Source organism: Balaenoptera acutorostrata, chromosome 10, assembly GCF_949987535.1.
Source record: "Balaenoptera acutorostrata chromosome 10, mBalAcu1.1, whole genome shotgun sequence".
Lineage (NCBI taxonomy): Eukaryota > Metazoa > Chordata > Mammalia > Artiodactyla > Balaenopteridae > Balaenoptera > Balaenoptera acutorostrata.
The window spans coordinates 81,660,178-81,679,591 of record NC_080073.1 but is presented as its reverse complement, the minus strand read 5'-3'; the positions used below and the strand labels follow the sequence as shown (position 1 = coordinate 81,679,591).

General features: G+C 38.5%; 1 protein-coding gene across 7 annotated transcripts in view; it reads left to right on the top strand.

Moving 5' to 3' along the window:
- PKHD1 (PKHD1 ciliary IPT domain containing fibrocystin/polyductin) overlaps positions 1-19,414 on the top strand; it is a 456,842-nt gene that overhangs the window by 191,004 nt on the left and 246,424 nt on the right. For all 7 annotated transcript variants that reach the window (XM_057555319.1, XM_057555317.1, XM_057555318.1 and 4 more), the window contains exons 44-47: positions 8,988-9,100; positions 10,576-10,681; positions 12,664-12,798; positions 19,110-19,245. In XM_057555319.1, coding sequence (XP_057411302.1) covers positions 8,988-9,100; positions 10,576-10,681; positions 12,664-12,798; positions 19,110-19,245 — 490 coding nt within the window. The remainder of the gene's footprint in view (positions 1-8,987; positions 9,101-10,575; positions 10,682-12,663; positions 12,799-19,109; positions 19,246-19,414) is intronic.

Genomic DNA, 19,414 nt, shown 5'->3' with positions numbered 1-19,414 from the left:
TGCTTCTATTGGATGCTTGTATTTGCCAGCCCAGTGACAGTGATTATTCCAAAACTGAGGATCATAAGTGCATGTCTTGTTTTCTAGCACGAGGGAAGAATTGAGATAACTGATTCAGTGCCAGTAGGTGTTCTTTGGGGGAGTGTCTAGTGGCAGATTTGGTTGTTTAAAAAGATATAAATACTCTCCCAGTAAAAACTGTCAAAGTATTCTTATTGTAATTAACCATGTTTTTTTTTTTTTTTTTTTTTTTTATTTCTGAGATATACATTTTAAAGTAATAACTAGGATTATTACTTATAACATTATACCAGAACATATAAGATTTTTAGACGTTTCCTGTAATGTCTGAAACATTTATATTAACATATTTCCATACATATTTCCATACAAATACAAATATAAGATTTTTAGAAATTTCATGTAATGTCTGAAACATTTATATTAACATATTTCCATACATATTTCCATACAAATACAAATATAAGATTTTTAGAAATTTCATGTAATGTCTGAAACATTTATATTAACATATTTCCATACATATTTCCATACAAATACAAATATAAGATTTTTAGAAATTTCATGTAATGTCTGAAACATTTATATTAACATATTTCCATACATATTTCCATACAAATACAAATATAAGATTTTTAGAAATTTCATGTACTGTCTGAAACATTTATATTAACATATTTCCATACATATTTCCATACAAATACAAATATAAGATTTTTAGAAATTTCATGTAATGTCTGAAACATTTATATTAACATATTTCCATACAAATAACCCAATGAAAGTTTAGTATTAGTTGTTTTGTTTGTTTTTTTATACTGCAGGTTCTTATTAGGCATCAGTTTTATACACATCAGTGTATACATGTCAATCCCAATCGCCCAATTCAGCACATCACCATCCCCACCTCATCGCAGTTTTCCCCCCTTGGTGTCCATATGTCCATTCTCTACATCTGTGTCTCAACTTCTGCCCTGCAAACTGGCTCATCTGTACCATTTTTCTACGTTCCACATACATGCATTAACATACGATATTTGTTTTTCTCTTTCTGACTTACTTCACTCTGTATGACAGTCTCTAGATCCATCCACTTCTCAACAAATGACTCAATTTCGTTCCTTTTTATGGCTGAATAATATTCCATCGTATATATGTACCACAACTTCTTTATCCATTCGTCTGTTGATGGGCATTTAGGTTGCTTCCATGACCTGGCTATTGTAAATAGTGCTGCAATGAACATTCGGGTGCACGTGTCTTTTTGAATTACGGTTTTCTCTGGGTATATGCCCAGTAGTGGGATTGCTGGGTCATATGGTAATTCTATTTTTAGTTTTTTAAGGAACCTCCATATTGTTCTCCATAGTGGCTGTATCAATTTACATTCCCACCAACAGTGCAAGAGGGTTCCCTTTTCTCCACACCCTCTCCAGCATTTGTTGTTTGTAGATTTTCTGATGATGCCCATTCTAACAGGAGTGAGGTGATACCTCATTGTAGTTTTGATTTGCATTTCTCTAATAATTAGTGATGTTGAGCATCTTTTCATGTGCTTCGTGGCCGTCTGTATGTCTTCTTTGGAGAAATGTCTATTTAGGTCTTCTGCCCATTTTTGGATTGGGGTGTTTGTTTCTTTGATATTGAGCTGAATGAGCTGTTTATATATTTTGGAGATTAATCCTTTGTCCGTTGATTCATTTGCAAATATTTTCTCCCATTCTGAGGGTTGTCTTTTCGTCTTGTTTATGGTTTCCTTTGCTGTGCAAAAGCTTTGAAGTTTCATTAGGTCCCACTTGTTTATTTTTGTTTTTATTTCCATTACTCTAGGAGGTGGATCGAAAAAGATCTTGCTGTGATTTATGTCAAAGAGTGTTCTTCCTATGTTTTCCTCTAAGAGTTTTATAGTGTCCAGTCTTATATTTAGGTCTCTAATCCATTTTGAGTTTATTTTTGTGTATGGTGTTAGGGAGTATTCTAATTTCATTCTTTTACATGTGGCTGTCCAGTTTTCCCAGCACCACTTATTGAAGAGACTGTCTTTTCTCCATTGTATATCTTTGCCTCCTTTGTCATAGATTAGTTGACCATAGGTGCGTGGGTTAATCTCTGGGCTTTCTATCTTGTTCCATTGATCTATGTTTCTGTTTTTGTGCCAGTACCATATTGTCTTGATTACTGTAGCTTTGTAGTATAGTCTGAAGTCAGGGAGTCTGATTCCTCCAGCTCCATTTTTTTGCCTCAAGACTGCTTTGGCTATTCGGGGTCTTTTGTGTCTCCATACAAATTTTAAGATGATTTGTTCTAGCTCCGTAAAAAATGCCATTGGTAATTTGATAGGGATTGCATTGAATCTGTAGATTGCTTTGGGTAGTATACTCATTTTCACAATGTTGATTCTTCCAATCCAAGAACATGGTATATCTCTCCATCTGTTGGTATCATCTTTAATTTCTTTCATCAGTGTCTTATAGTTTTCTGCATACAGGTCTTTTGTCTCCCTAGGTAGGTTTATTCCTAGGTATTTTATTCTTTTTGTTGCAATGGTAAATGGGAGTGTTTCCATAATTTCTCTTTCAGATTTTTCATCATTAGTGTATAGGAATGCAAGAGATTTCTGTGCATTAATTTTGTAACCTGCAACTTTACCATATTCATTAATTAGCTCTAGCAGTTTTCTGGTGGCAGTTTTAGGATTCTCTATGTATAGTATCATGTCATCCGCAAACAGTGACAGTTTTACTTCTTCTTTTCCAATTTGTATTCCTTTTATTTCTTTTTCTTCTCTGATTGCCGTGGCTAGGACTTCCAGAACTATGTTGAATAATAGTGGTGAGAGTGGACATCCTTGTCTCGTTCCTGATCTTAGAGGAAATGCTTTCAGTTTTTCACCATTGAGAATGATGTTTGCTGTGGGTTTGTCATATATGGCCTTTATTATGTTGAGGTAGGTTCCCTCTATGCCCACTTTCTGGAGAGTTTTTATCATAAATGGGTGTTGAATTTTGTCAAAAGCTTTTTCTGCATCTATTGAGATGATCATATGGTTTTTATTCTTCAATTTGTTAATATGGTGTATCACATTGATTGATTTGCGTATATTGAAGAATCCTTGCATCCCTGGGATAAATCCCACTTGATCGTGGTGTATGATCCTTTTAATGTGTTGTTGGATTCTGTTTGCTAGTATTTTGTTGAGGATTTTTGCATCTATATTCATCAGTGATATTGGTCTGTAATTTTCTTTTTTTGTAGTGTCTTTGTCTGGTTTTGGTATCAGGGTGATGGTGGCCTCATAGAATGAGTTTGGGAGAGTTCCTTCCTCTGCAATTTTTTGGAAGAGTTTGAGAAGGATGGGTGTTAGCTCTTCTCTAAATGTTTGATAGAATTCACCTGTGAAGCCATCTGGTCCTGGACTTTTGTTTGTTGGAAGATTTTTAATCACAGTTTCAATTTCATTACTTGTGATTGGTCTGTTGATATTTTCTGTTTCTTCCTGGTTCAGTCTTGGAAGGTTATACCTTTCTAAGAATTTGTCCATTTCTTCCAGGTTGTCCATTTTATTGGCATAAAGTTGCTTGTAGTAGTCTCTTAGGATGTTTTGTATTTCTGCGGTGTCTGTTGTAACTTCTCCTTTTTCATTTCTGATTTTATTGATTTGAGTCCTCTCCCTCTTTTTCTTGATGAGTCTGGCTAATGGCTTATCAATTTTGTTTATCTTCTCAAAGAACCAACTTTTAGTTTTATTGATCTTTGCTATTGTTTTCTTTGTTTCTATTTCATTTATTTCTGCTCTGATCTTTATGATTTCTTTCCTTCTGCTAACTTTGGGTTTTGTTTGTTCTTCTTTCTCTAGTTTCTTTAGGTGTAAAGTTAGATTGTTTACTTGAGATTTTTCTTGTTTCTTTAGGTAGGCTTGTATAGCTATAAACTTCCCTCTTAGAACCGCTTTTGCTGCATCCCATAGGTTTTGGGTCGTCGTGTTTTCATTGTCATTTGTCTCTAGGTATTTTTTTATTTCCTGTTTGATTTCTTCAGTGATCTCTTGGTTATTTAGTAACGTATTGTTTAGCCTCCATGTGTTTGTCTTTTTTACGTTTTTTTCCCTGTAATTCATTTCTAATCTCATAGCGTTGTGGTCAGAAAAGATGCTTGATATGATTTCAATTTTCTTAAATTTACTGAGGCTTGATTTGTGACCCAAGATGTGATCTATCCTGGAGAATGTTCCGTGCGCACTTGAGAAGAACGTGTAATCTGCCGTTTTTGGATGGAATGTCCTATATATATCAATTAAATCTATCTGGTCTATTGTGTCATTTAAAGCTTCTGTTTCCTTATTTATTTTCATTTTGGATGATCTGTCCATTGGTGTAAGTGAGGTGTTAAAGTCCCCCACTATTATTGTGTTACTGTCGATTTCCTCTTTTATAGCTGTTAGCAGTTGCCTTATGTATTGAGGTGCTCCTATGTTGGGTGCATATATATTTATAATTGTTATATCTTCTTCTTGGATTGATCCCTGGATCATTATGTAGTGTCCTTCCTTGTCTCTTGTAACATTCTTTATTTTAAAGTCTATTTTATCTGATATGAGTATAGCTACTCCAGCTTTCTTTTGATTTCCATTTGCATGGAATATCTTTTTCCATCCCCTCACTTTCAGTCTGTATGTGTCCCTAGGTCTGAAGTGGGTCTCTTGTAGACAGCATATATATGGGTCTTGTTTTTGTATCCATTCAGCCAGTCTATGTCTTTTGGTTGGGGCATTTAATCCATTCACGTTTAAGGTAATTATCGATATGTATGTTCCTATGACCATTTTCTTAATTGTTTTGGGTTTGTTTTTGTAGGTCCTTTTCTTCTCTTGTGTTTCCCACTTAGAGAAGTTCCTTTAGCATTTGTTGTAGAGCTGGTTTGGTGGTGCTGAATTCTCTTAGCTTTTGCTTGTCTGTAAAGCTTTTGATTTCTCCATCAAATCTAAATGAGATCCTTGCTGGGTAGAGTAATCTTGGTTGTAGGTTCTTCCCTTTCATCACTTTAAGTATTTCATGCCACTCCCTTCTGGCTTGCAGAGTTTCTGCTGAGAAATCAGCTGTTAACCTTATGGGGGTTCCCTTGTATGTTATTTGTCGTTTTTCCCTTGCTGCTTTCAATAATTTTTCTTTGTCTTTAATTTTTGCCACTTTGATTACTATGTGTCTCGGCGTGTTTCTCCTTGGGTTTATTCTGTATGGGACTCTCTGCGCTTCCTGGACTTGGGTGGCTATTTCCTTTCCCATGTTAGGGAAGTTTTCGACTATAATCTCTTCAAATATTTTCTCTGGTCCTTTCTCTCTCTCTTCTCCTTCTGGGACCCCTATAATGCGAATGTTGTTGCGTTTAATGTTGTCCCAGAGGTCTCTTAGGCTGTCTTCATTTCTTTTTATTCTTTTTTCTTTATTCTGTTCCGCAGCAGTGAATTCCACCATTCTGTCTTCCAGGTCACTTATCCGTTCTTCTGCCTCAGTTATTCTGCTATTGATTCCTTCTAGTGTAGTTTTCATTTCAGTTATTGTATTGGTCATCTCTGTTTGTTTGTTCTTTAATTCTTCTAGGTCTTTGTTAATCATTTCTTGCATCTTCTCAATCTTTGCCTCCATTCTTATTCCGAGGTCCTGGATCATCTTCACTATCATTATTCTGAATTCTTTTTCTGGAAGGTTGCCTATCTCCACTTCATTTAGTTGTTTTTCTGGGGTTTTTTCTTGTTCCTTCATCTGGTACATAGCCCTCTGCCTTTTCATCTTCTCTGTCTTTCTGTAACTGTGGTTTTTGGTCCACAGGCTGCAGGATTGTAGTTTTTCTTGCTTCTGTTGTCTGCCCTCTGGTGGTTGAGGCTATCTAAGAGGCTTGATGGGAGGCTCTGGTGGTGGGTAGAGCTGACTGTTGCTGTGGCGGTCAGAGCTCAGTAAAACCTTAATCCACTTGACTGTTGATGGGTGGGGCTGGGTTCCCTCCCTGTTGGTTGTTTTGCCTGAGGCAACCCAACACTGGAGCCTACCCGTGCTCTCCGGTGGGGTCAATGGCAGACTCTGGGAGGGCCCACGCCAAGGAGAACTTCCCAGGACCTCCGCTGCCAGTGTCCTCATCCCCACGGTGAAACAGAGCCACCACTCGCCTCCGCAGGAGACCCCCCAACACCAGCAGGTACGTCTGGTTCAGTCTCCCCCAGGGTCACTGCTCCTTCCCCTGGGTCCCGATGCACACATTACTTTGTGTGTGCCCTCCAAGAGTGGGGTCTCTGTTTCCCCCAGTCCTGTCACAGTCGTGCAATCAATTCCCACTAGACTTCAAAGTCTGATTCTCTAGGAATTCCTCCTCCCTTTGCCGGACCCCCAGGTTGGGAAGCCTGAGGTGGGGCTCAGAACCTTCACTCCAGTGGGTGGACTTCTGTGGTATAAGTGTTCGCCAGTCTGTGAGTCACCCACCCAGCAGTTATGGGATTTGATTTTACTCTGATTGCGCCCCTCCTACCGTCTCACTGTGGCTTCTCCTCTGTCCTTGGACGTGGGGTGTCCTCCTTGGTGAAGTCCAGGGTCTTCCTGTCAATGATTGTCCAGCAGCCAGTTGTGATTCTGGTGCTCTCGCAAGAGGGAGTGAGAGCACGTCCTTCTACTCCGCCATCTTGGTTAATCTCCTCTAACCATGTTTTTATATTTAGGTTGGTCTTTCCATCAAAATTTGGAGATGGGATACTGGAAAGTTATTTCAAGAACAAGTGAAGACTTTAGACTTTTTTTTTTTTTTTTAACCATGCTTGTATTAACATTTGGGGCCTCTCCCATTTGTGAGAGGCTGTCCTCTATATAACAGCATCCCTGGTCTCTATCCACTTAATACTAGTAAAACCCCTCTCCCTCTGAGTGTGACAATGCAAACTGTCTCCAGAGATTTCCAGACGCTCTCTGGGGAACAGTATCATCCCTGGCTGACAACCACAGCTCCAGACTCTGCCACCCCAAGATAACTGGGGTCCTAGAGATGGCCCAGGTGTCCTGAAGTCATGTTAGCATCTTGAATAGTGATTCAGCTTCATATTCAATGATGCCCAAAAGTCACTTTTAGTATGTGGTAAGACATGTGATTGGAATTTTAAGTGGCCTCAGAAAATTGGAGAAATGCTTAGAATCCAAAAGAATGAAGTGCAGTAAAGAATGGGCCACTAGTGCACAAAGAAAGAAGGAGTTCTGTAATGGAGTGAAAGAGGAGGCATGGCTGGTGGATTACAGATACCCAGGGTGAGAGAGCCTTCAGTGCCCACAGTGAACTACCGGCTGATGTTCAGGAAACGGTACCTGTAGTTGTGTCAGCAAGTGCTGGCTCCCCTGGCCAGGTCCCAGCTGCTGCCTGCTGGCCAGGCCTCCTGTCTCAGTGTCAACTCTGGCCCTCATTCATACTTCCCCAGAGGCTGACGGCCTCCAGGTGCTGGGGTACTGGTTCCTTCTCTCACATAAGCCAGGAGTTGAGTATTGTTTGTTTTAAAACATCCTATTTCAGTTTTTCTTCCATATCGACTTCGCTTGCTTCTGTGTGCTTGTGCGTATGTGTGTGTGTTTGTGTGTGCGCACATGCGTGTGGAACATGTGGCACTCCCAGAGAGGAACAGACTTTTTAAAATCCCCTTCTGTAGGGAGTACTGCTATATAATGACTGCCAGTGGGTCACCCAGGTTCAGAGCGCTGCCTTTAATAATACCTAAAGTCCTTTCATTTAAGAATTAAAGCCAATAAAATATTAGTCTAGAATGGCTGAAGCTATGGGATGAAATGAGTTTGCTAACCTAAGGATAAATAGAGAACAGCTATGATTCAAAGGGTGTGATTGCGGTCTTTGGTCTTAATCCTTACTCACAGTGTAGTATAATAAACTCCTCGAGCTCTCTAAAAGGCTGGGAGGAAGAGCTCTGTCCTTGAGTGGGTCAGAACTTCCTCTTTCAGTTCTAACCCTTTTCTGTGTCTCATCCCAATGTGCATATCCCTTACCATCTGCATTGATATTAAATAACCATTGCAGATAATCTCAGTTTTTTTCTTCTGTTCAAAGGATCAGAGAGAACACTCTGTGGAGACTTGGCTTTAGGGATGACTTTGCTCCCGAGTATTTTTTACACACTAAAGAGGAGAGCTTGTATGAGGTGACGCAAGTAAGCTTCTCACTGTGGAAATTTACAAGGACGTTTTAACATGAGATGCCAGCTACTGAGGTGGACAAAGTACAGTCAAATTGAACTGCCTGGAGGAAGAGGAATGAGCATATATATATATATTTAGATTTACAAGGTTGTGTTTAATTTCTGCTGTACATCACAGTGACTCAGTTACACATATGTATATTCTTTTTCATATTCTTTTCCATTATGGTTTATCACAGGATATTGAATATAGTTTTCTGTGCTATGCAGTAGGACCTTGTTGTTTACCCATTTTATGTATAATAGTTTGCATCAGCTAATCCCAGACTCCTAATCCTTCCCGCTCCCCCACCCCTTGGCAACCACAAGTGTGTTCTCTATGTCCGTGAGTCTGTTTCTGTTTTGTAGATATGTTCATTTGTGTTGTATTTTAGATTCCACATATAAGTGATATCATATGGTGTTTGTCTTTCTCTGTCTGACTTACTTCACTTAGTATGATAATCTCTAGGTCCATCCATCCGTGCTGCTGCAAATGGCATTATTCCATTCTTTTCAATGGCTGAGTAATATGCCATTGTATGTATGTGTGTGTATATATATCTATATATATCTATATATACACACACCACATCTTCTTTATTGGAATGAGCGTATTTTTGAACCAAGGTATATCAATACACCTTGGCAGGAAGTAAGTGAAAAAGCAGAATGAGCACATAGAAGAGTGTTTCTTTCCAGCAGCCTTATTGTAATGGACTGACTATGATTTAACTATCCTTAATTTCCATAGGGAAACAGGGTGTGTGCTGCTGGCTATGGCTACTTTTTTCACCTTGTGACCAACCAAACATCGCAAGCTCCACTTCTCTCCTTTACCCGGAACAGTGCACATGCTTGTACGAGGTAACTTGGGGGAAGTTCATCTACACTTTGGGTGTAAGCCTTATGGTTTAACATTTTTTTGCACAACACTCACAGAGAGGGTTGTGTAATGCTTGGCATTCATGTGAGATTTGATGATGTGTCTGAGTGAGCATCTTGGATCATAAATTTGGTGGTGAAGGGAAGGGAAAGAGAGAGAGGTCACTTGAAGGGGCATAGGACAGAGGCACCTTTTGTGGCCAGAGGAGAATTCAATAGAGAGATGAATTAAACTCCCAACAGACTGGGGGCACCTGGGAAGCCAGAGTGCCTGAGCTCGGGAGCTGAGTGGGGAGAATGAAGTTTGGAGAAGAGGCTCTTTGCCTGTGACTTGCACACTGTGAGATGAGAGGGGCTCGTTCAAAGTCTTTGCTATTTAGAGGATAAGGTCGTCTGCTAAGAGTAAGGACTGGGAAACATGGTGGGAACGTGGGAAAAATGTGAACTTCAGAATCAGTCAGGCCCCGATTCAAATCTGGACTTTGTCTGAGTAAACTGCCTTTTTTTGTTTTTTTTTAAAAGAGTTAGATCCCTTATTTGTGAAATAGGGACAGATCTCTAGTGAAAGTTTGATGTGAAAATTAGAGATGACTTCTATAACGCACCTAAGAGAACATCTCGAATATGGTAGCAGCTCAATAATTGATATAAATAATTCTATTAAACAGTTTATTTATTTATTATTATTATTTTTTTGGCCATGCAGTGCGGCATGCGAGATCTTAGTTCCCCGACCAGGGATTGAACCCACACCCTCAACAGTGAAAGTATGGAGTCCTAACCACTGGACTGCCGGGGAATTCCTCTATATAAATAATTCTGATAATAGTTATGTTAATAATAGGGAAATAATACTGCAATGATGGGAAATGATAAGGAGAGTGGAATAAGGATTAAGCACCATTGCTCCACCATGTTGAAGTGCCGGCTGAGGCTAGAATTAGTACATGTGTCATGAAATTATTATTAAGATTATGAAGTTTTTTATCTAGCAGCTCTCAGCAGCCCTGAGATGTGAGGGGAGAAGGTATCCAAAATACCACAGTGCTAAGGCATTTCAGGGAGAAGCACAAAAGCTGCAGGGATTACAGGGGCTGGTATCTGCTGTCTCAGCAAAGGGATGGATCTAGAAGGGACTGATGGAAGCGTGAGGCTCGTGTTATGAAGGGCTAGGCAGGGGTGTCCAGGCTCCCAGAAAGGGGATGGATCTAGAAGGGCTGAGAGAATGGAATGGGACCATGGCAATCTGTGTCTTGTTGAAATCCAGGAGCAGGTCACAGAGGGTGACAGAAAGGAAAGGCTGAGGGATAGGCAATGACAGTCAGAGAGAAGGCTCGCAGGTCTCCTCTTCACTCTCCCTTATTCAGTACCTTTAGTTTTATATTTTCCAATGAGAAAAAGTGAGACATTTGGAATGCAGAAATTGGCTGAATTTCACTCTTTATCTTTCTTCCTAGGTGTGGCCTCTTTGTATACCCTAAGTTTCAGCCAACTTGGGATAATGGCACTGGTCCCACCCTGTTCCAAAATTTCACGGTTTGGGGAAGTGCAGGTGGTGCCCAGGTACGTTTCTTTGGCTTTTTGTTCTTGTGGTGATTTATTGTGCGTCTCTACTTAAAGGGGGATGATTTGCTGCTGGGGGAGCATTGCGATATTCTCACAGCTTTAAGGAGCCAACAGCATCATAGGTGTGTGTGAAATAGTTGTTGGATGAACAGATTCCTAGTCAGTAAGCCAAGGTTAGTTCATTGCCTGTCTGGCAATTTTCCAGCAGCTCTAATAGGGAACAACAGAATCGTAGAGATTTGCAACCAAGAAAGATCATAGGGGTCATCTGTTCTTCCCCTCACATGCCTATTTAGAGAGAAAAAATTAAGGTTCAGAAAGTAAAGGGATTTGCCAAAGGTCACACAGTTTGTTAGCAGCAAAACCAGGTGCAGAATCCAGACTCCAAAAGTTGTGCATTTGATACCCTAATATCCTGAATAGTACATGTTTCAGTTGTAAGGAAAAGTGCTGTTCATCACTGAAACACAAAAATTCCAGCTCAAGGTGGCATTCTTACCTTCATCAATGAGCCAAATTTTCTCCTATTTTCCTTGAAAGGAAACAATGTTCATGTTATCCATTTAATTTTCATTATTTCAGTGATGTCTTATAAGAAAGCTTTGTATGTTCACTATTACCAGCACCATATAAAAATTATCCAGGGTCACTATTTGGTGCTACACAGAGAAAATTACATACATTTGGTCTCTGCCACGTAGAAATAGGGAGCCTAAGATACACAGATGAAGATATATATCTATAGGGCACTCAGGAAATAGAATAAAAACATATAATTAAGTCACAGTAAGAAAGTTAGGCATTTATTTCACATATCCAACATAAGGAGAACTATTTGGGAAAGTCCCAAAATACAAAATTGGGTTAGCTAACAGGAAGAATCCCTATTGTATTAAGTATTTTCTTCTCATTAAATTTGATGAAGTACTTTGTTTCCCATAAGCATTATAAATATAGAGGTGACAAATCCCTCTTTTGCAGGGAAGCAATTCATGCCTTGCAGAAGGGCTGATGCCTGTAATTAGGTCACAACTGTTGTCAAGTTATCAGTTCAGATCGTACCTATTTTGTTTACATAAACGTGTCTTCAAAGATCTATCATTTTATAAAAGCTGTCAGCGCATACATAGTGGGAAATGCAAGCTATTCAGTTCTTGAAAATTCAAGCACAAAGACTGATCGACAAGTAGAAGCACCATACTGTGATAAATCAAGGCTTCCTTGGCCTTAATTTATAGGAAACTCCCACTTTAAGGTACGAATGTAAGCATGACCCTATTTAGTAAACAAAGAGGCAACTGTGTAAGGTTAACTGGTAGTCCTAACGGCACCCTAATTTTCAGGGTGGTTGAGCTGAGGCCTAGGAAAAGTTAAATGTCTTGCCCAAGATCACATAATTAGTTAATATGAGTGCTAGGTAAAAACCAAGGGCTCTGTCCCCCAAGCTAGTGTGATTCAACTCTAACAAGCTCATTTTGTTAATACTTGATCCTTGTTTGGGGCCACTAGCCCAAGCTGTCATCATTATATATGCATATAACATATTTTGAGTCTGTAGTCATGCTGAATTACTTATTTCATATTTACAATTTTCTGACAATATTAGTAAACGTATACAACACCAAGGAAAATGTTCAGTACTGGAGTTCTTGGATGCTCTGTTTTTCTCCGTTAATTTTGTGTTACTTGACAGTTGCAAGTTTACTTTAGGTACACGAAGAATTCACATTGACCTTTTTAATGCATCAATTGTTAGGAGGAGAAATGAAAAGTACAGAGGGGATGTTACCAAAGGGGACTAGTTAGTGCTGACCTCACGGCAACTTTGGGATGCCCGCACAGATATTGATGGACAAAAGCTGCTTAAATATGGTATAGCATGCTTATTTATACTTCATCAATAATTAAAGAAGCTACAGGAAGTCTGCAAGAAAACCCGAGCCTCGACCTTTGACATAATATATGCTGTTGTTTTATAGATTTTTAGAAGTAGCAATCTTCAGCTGAAAAACTTCCAGGTTTATGCATGCAGAGATTTTGGAATTGACATCTTGGAAACTGATGCAAATACTTCAGTTACCGACAGCTTATTACTTGCTCATTTTGCCCCCAAGGTAAGTGCCTTTGTGTGATTCTTTTATGTTGTCCATCAAAACAGAATCGCATGTGTTGGGTCCCCTGGTAATCCAAGATATGTAATTTAAATAGCATTCTTTAGTAAATCTTGTATGTAATTGGTCAAATTTGGAGGAGCTTTTGATTTGTAACAGTGGTGATGTTTATCATAAAATTCAAATATACACAAGATTTCCATGTTATGTGTCCATGTACATCACAAAAGCCCTGAGTGGTTCGCAGAACTCTTATTTGTTTGTGATTTAGCATTATTGTCCATACAATTCAATAATAAGCCTAATAATTTTAGGGTCATTTACTCTAACTTCACAAGGATTATGAGGTGATTCCATATCGTCTTTGTGCATCTGTGGTTTGCCAAGTTTCGACATCAACATTTTGTTCATAGGGTTCTTACTCTGTTTAGGGTCCCTGCCCCAGAAAAAAAGGTGATATAATTTATATTGTTTGCTTAATATGCTAGGGTTTCTTATGTGATTCCCTAATACTTGCCTCAGTGTGGGTTTCTACATGATAAACATCAACCTATAGATGACTTTCCTGCCACTGCATGGCCAGGGGCCCAGAATGTAGGTGAGCCTTAGAGGACTTCCTGGATAAGAAGTACTAGTTCTCAAGGGAAGTCCATGGCTGCCATTGGCTTCAGACCTATAATGGGTCCCCCAAGTTCTTTTTCTTGAAGGAGTTACACGAATATTAGTGTCCCATTGTCAGAATAATCATAGATGGAAGGGACCTAGAATACTTCTGGGGACCAAGGAAAGAGCATTCTCTTTAGTTTGCTCCTGAATGCTTTGATCAACTGATATTTAAATGATAATTATTGATTTTCGTACTTCCCTTGACTATTTCATAGCTATAGATACAAACCTTAAGAGTAAAAAAAATCATTTTCTTACTAAGCTACATTTTCCTACATTTAATTCTCCAACTTCCTTCATTACTTCTCTTCTGAACCATTCTTTTCAGGAGGGAAATACCTGCCAGTTTTTCCTTTTCTCTGAAAGGATTACCACCTTGAGAGATTATTCTTCTTTTCAGGTTGCATAGTTTTCAAGAGAGCATGGGACCCAGATTTAGATTCTGTGACACCGGTTGACCCAGGCCCTTAAATTTCTCCAAAATAACCATAGAGAAGATGCTAAAAACAAAATGCCCATCAAGCTGAGGAAATAACTGTCCTGGCAAATTAATGTCACAACATCCTAACTGATGCTAAATAGACATCATAATTAATGGGAGAGTGACATAAGTTAAGAGATAGATTATGACAAAAGGGTGCTTATCATGAGATAACAAAAAATAATCTCACCCCTGGGGTGTGATTCACCAGCAAGGTAATGCAACTGAGGACGTCTTAGTCTCCTAACAAGTAAGTGCAGAACCAAAGTCCCTGGATGGAAAATGTTAAACAGCTTGTTCTAGGAAAGGTCTAGATCTTGGTCAGGCATCCAAATCATAAAACCATGCGACTTTAGAGGTAAATATTACCTAAGAGTTGGTCTAGTTAGAACTCCTGAATTTACAGGTAAAGAAATGGAGGCATTGGGAAGTCAAATGATAGCCCCAAATCATTCCCAGTATTGTGGAGCTAGGACCACCTGGATATCTTCCCATGCCTGGTCTAATACTCGTTTAATTACATATGGAAAATGGCTTTGGCAATAAGCATTTATTAGTGCCTACTCCAGTATTCTCTGAAGTGTTTTTCATTGAAGGCTGGTCCCAAGAGAGGCTCTGAGAAAAGAAAGATTCTTAGGTTAATTACATACAGGATATGCTGTTTACCATCCTCCCAGCCCCTGAAATTCACATGCATATTAACACTTTAAAGTCTTCACAAAGTTCTAGAGTTAAAAACAAACAAGAAAAATATCTATGAATCTTTAGTTAACACAGCATTGCTCAGATATATTTGGGAACCACTTTATTGCTGTATAAAACTGTGTTAATTGTTTTTTTTAAAAAAGGAGGATGCCAAACCTCTCTGTGGTTGTGGAAATCTGATTTTCGCCTCTTTCTTTCAAACCTGCCATTTCTTTAGGAATTAAAATTTTCAGAGAATTTGGCTTAACTGTTCTTAGACTTTCCACGCACGTATAATTGGTGACACACAATTATCAGTGAGTCTTTTTAAATCTATTTTTATTAAAAAAAATTTTTTTTTAACATCTTTATTGGAGTATAATTGCTTTACAATGTTGTGTTAGTTTCTGCTATCAGTGAGTCTTATTCTAAAACAAACACTAGTTTCTGGAAGAAAACTAAGTTTTCTCTGGAAGAAAAAAAGGATTTTTTTTCCTTTAGGCATATTTGTGTATGCCTCATACCCAACATTACCTTGTAACTGAGCTGGGTAGAACAATTTTCAGTGAGGATGGCTTTATTATGCAAGAGAAAGAGGCGCGCTAACCATCACTATACATGCTAGTTTGGTTGTGTGGTTTTGTTTGTTGTGCGGTCCTAGCCTTCCATCTAATTAGCACCCCTTTTCACACTCTTCAAGATGTCCTGATTTGGATGTAAACTATGGTCATCCTACTTTTGGAAGTAACTGTAGGATGGTTGCCTTTTTGTTGTTATTGTAATTAATTCAAGCAGAGGATACTACTTAAAAAAAAGTCTTATTCAGACAGATGCTGTTGAGGATGCTTCATTCTTCCTCCTATTTGTCTCAGGGTTACTCCTCATCTTCACTTGTGGATTTCTCTTCCCCAGTTTAGACCTTTCATTTTTTTGTTTGTCTAAATTCTATCGTAAGGCCCCTTCTTTTCTCCATATACTTGCTCTCCCTGGGAGAAATCTCATTTTCTCTAGTGGTTTCAGTTACCATCTGCATGCTGATGTCTCCCACATATTTGCATTTACTTCCACGATCTTATTTCGTGTTTTCAGTTTGCAACCCGTTTTCTATGTTTCTTTTTTTTTTTTAATCAATTGCACTTTAAAAAAAAATTAATTAATTAATTAATTTATTTTTGGCTGTGTTGGGTCTTCGTTTCTGTGCGAGGGCTTTCTCTAGTTGCGGCGAGCGGGGGCCACTCTTCATCGCGGTGCGCGGGCCTCTCACTATCTCGGCCTCTCTTACTGCTGAGCACAGGCTCCAGATGCGCAGGCTCAGTAGTTGTGGCTCACGGGCCTAGTTGCTCCGCGGCATGTGGGATCTTCCCAGACCAGGGCTCGAACCCGTGTCCCCTGCATTGGCAGGCAGATTCTCAACCACTGCGCCACCGGGGAAGCCTCTATGTTTCTTTTTTTCTACTTTCGGAACTTGATTTGTCCTGCATTGAATAATATCTTTTTTATATTTACTCATTTGAACGTTATTCATTCTGTTACGATTGTTCACGTTGAACTTAAACTTGTGACACTCCTGCTTGTCTTCACAAAGCCTTAATTACATCCGCACTTAATTACATGAGCCATGCAAGGACCTTAAACTTCCCTAACTTCTTTCTTCACCCTCCTGTCTTATATGTTACTTTTCTCTAGTATTGTCCCACCTTTTAAAACAAATTGTTTCATGGAAATATAACGTTTACGGGGAAAAGTGCACAAATCACAAGTGAAGAGCTCAATGAATTTTTATAAAGCAAAAACCACGTGCATACCACCCAGATCTAGAAATAGCACATCACCAATTCCTCTGAAACCCCTTCATGCCTGCTCCCAGTTAACCCAACCCCCAGCCCCCAAGCCAAAGGGGAACCATTATTCAGACTTCTCAGACATAGGTTAATTTCAAATCTGTTTTTGAACTTTATATAAATGGAATCATAAATCGTGTAACTCTTCTGTGCCTGGCTTCTTTGGCATAACATTATGTCTGTGAGATTCATCCATGTTTTTATATGTTGCAATCATTTATTCTTCCCATTGTTACGTAGTATTCCATTTTATGGACTCTATCACAATTTTTTAAAGCTATGCTGCTGTTGATGCACATTTGCTTGTTTCCAGTTTTAGGTTATTACAGAGAAAGATGTTATGAACAATCTTCTATATGTCTCTTGGTGTTCACAAGCATGCATTTCTGTTGAACATGTGCCAGATTGTAAAATTGCTGGCTCAGAGTATATCCCTTCAGCTTTAGTGGCCGATGCCAAACGACAAACAACTACAAGTATTTAAACTTGTACCAGCAGTGTGAGAAAAGGGTTTCATAGCTAGGTCTTGGAATTTCTCTTGACCAACATTCTGGAGATTTTCTTCATGTCTCTGTAGTATTGGAACTCTTGTTCCTGATTCCCCTGTCTCCCTCCTTTCTGATTTAATTCTCATTTTATTAGCCTGCAGTAACTTTCTTAACTAACTGGGGGTCTATGGAAGTTAAAGATTTTGACCTACAAATGGAGACCCCCTTTTTGGAAGGTTGTGGCTATAGACTGCTAGGTTGGAGTTCATTTTGCCTTGACATTTTGAAGGCAATTCTTCATTGTCTCCTAGCTTCTAGTCTTGAGGTTAAAGAGTTTTTAGATACTCTGTGCAAACCATTATATGTATATAGGATGGATAAACAACAAGGTCTTACTGTATAGCACAGAGAACTATATTCAATATCCTGTGATAAACCATAATGGAAAATAATTTAAAAAACCATATATATATACTGAATCACTTTGCAAAAAGAAAAGAGATTTTACATACTCAGATTCTAGGTCTTTTGTATGTAACCTATTAGTTTTTCCTCTTTGGAGATTTTTAGGGTCTCGCCCTTGTTCCTGGTATTTTGCAATTTCAATATGGTGTACCTTGCTCTGTGGCTTTTTCTTCTAACCGCTGTATTAGGCTCTGGGCAGGACTTTTCACTGTGGATAATCATATCTTTTCCTTCTGGGAAGTTTTCTTCACTTATTTCTTTGATACTTATCTCCTCTATATTTTCCTTTTTCTTGAAATTATTGTTATTCGGATATTGGCTCTCTAAATTACTTATCTAATCTTAATTTTCTCTCTGATTTCCCACTGCCCCACTGCCTTTTTATCCTACTTCCTAAGATATTTCATTTTTTTCTATTGAATTTATTATTACTGCTCTCCTGTTTTTGTTCTTTTTTTCTTTTCTGAAAAAAAGAACAAAAACAGGAGAGCAGTAATAATAAATTCCTTCCTTTTTAGGCTTCTTCTTGTTTCATGCACATGATATTCTTATTTCTCTGATGTTATTAATGATAGTGTTTAAGTTTTCTTCTGATTTCTATACTGGCTTTGTCTCCACTGGGTTTCTTTTCTTCTGTTTGTTTCTTTTTATCACTGTCTTCCATGCTGGAGACCTTTGACAATTTCTGGTGATCCTCAGACAGACAATTATCTTTAGCAGTGGAACAGTGAAGCACTAACAGCTTGATTAGATGGAGTCTGTTGAAGAGATTTTGTGGAAAATCCTGGAAGCAGTTTTTGTTTCTTTTTAGAATTTTTACTATTTATTTTTATATTAACATACAGTAAAATGGACTTTTTTGATGTACAGTTCTATAAATTTTAACATATGTGTAGATTTCTGTAACTACCAACACCACGATCAAGATACAGAACAGTTGCATCAGCCTGAAAAAACCTCCCTTTGACTCCGTTTCTGTAGCCACACCCTCTTCTCATGTCTAACCCCTCGGAGGTCACTATGTATTCTCTGTCACTATAGTTTTTTCTTTTCAACAATCATATAAATGGAATAAGATAGTATGTAACCTTTTGAGACTGGCTTCTTTCATTCCCAAATCCTTTGGTATTTATCTAACTTGTATTTTATTCCTTGTTATTGTGGGGCAGTATTCCACTATAGGGATCTACTGCAGGTTTACCTACTCATTTGTTGAAGGACATTTGAGTTGTTTCCAGATTTGGTGATTGACTACAAAGAAAACTGTTTTAACCATTTGTGTAAGGGTTTTATATGAACATAAGTTTTCATTTCTCTAAGGTAAACACTTAGGAGTTGAGTTGTTAGGTCAGTGATAAGAGTATGTTTAATTTTGTAAGAAAGTGCCAAACTATTTTCCAAAGTGGTTGTACCATTTTGCATTTCCACCAGCAATGGATGAGAGGTTCATTTATTTCTTTTCCTCATCAGCACTTGGTACGGTCACTATTTTTTCATTTAGCCATCTAACAGGTGTGTAGCGTATTTCATTGTGATCCTTTGTCATATATTTGATTTGCAAATATTTGTCCCAGTCTGTAGTTTGTCTTTTTACTCACTTAATTGTTTTTATTCACGTATTAAAATTGTATTTCATGTGGCCAGTCCCCTTATTTTTCTTCCCTTTTTTTTCCCCCTTCTAAATCACAGGGAAGCCTGTGTATGTCAGCTGGGATCAAAACTCCCAAAAGGTGGGAACTGATAGTGTCTAACACAACCTTTGTGAATTTTGATCTCATTGACTGTGTGGCCATCAGGACCTGTTCAGGCTGTTCCCGAGGACAGGGTAAGTTGAGTAGATAAGATAGATAGTGAATAAGGCGAGTACTCATATAAATGTGATAAATAGTGGCAAAAGCCATTGTGATTCATTGTTTCTTTTAGTTATAGGATTGCATTAGTTGAAACTGCTGCTCAAATCTCCTAAAAGAAATTCTAGAGGAGGCCAGGTGCTC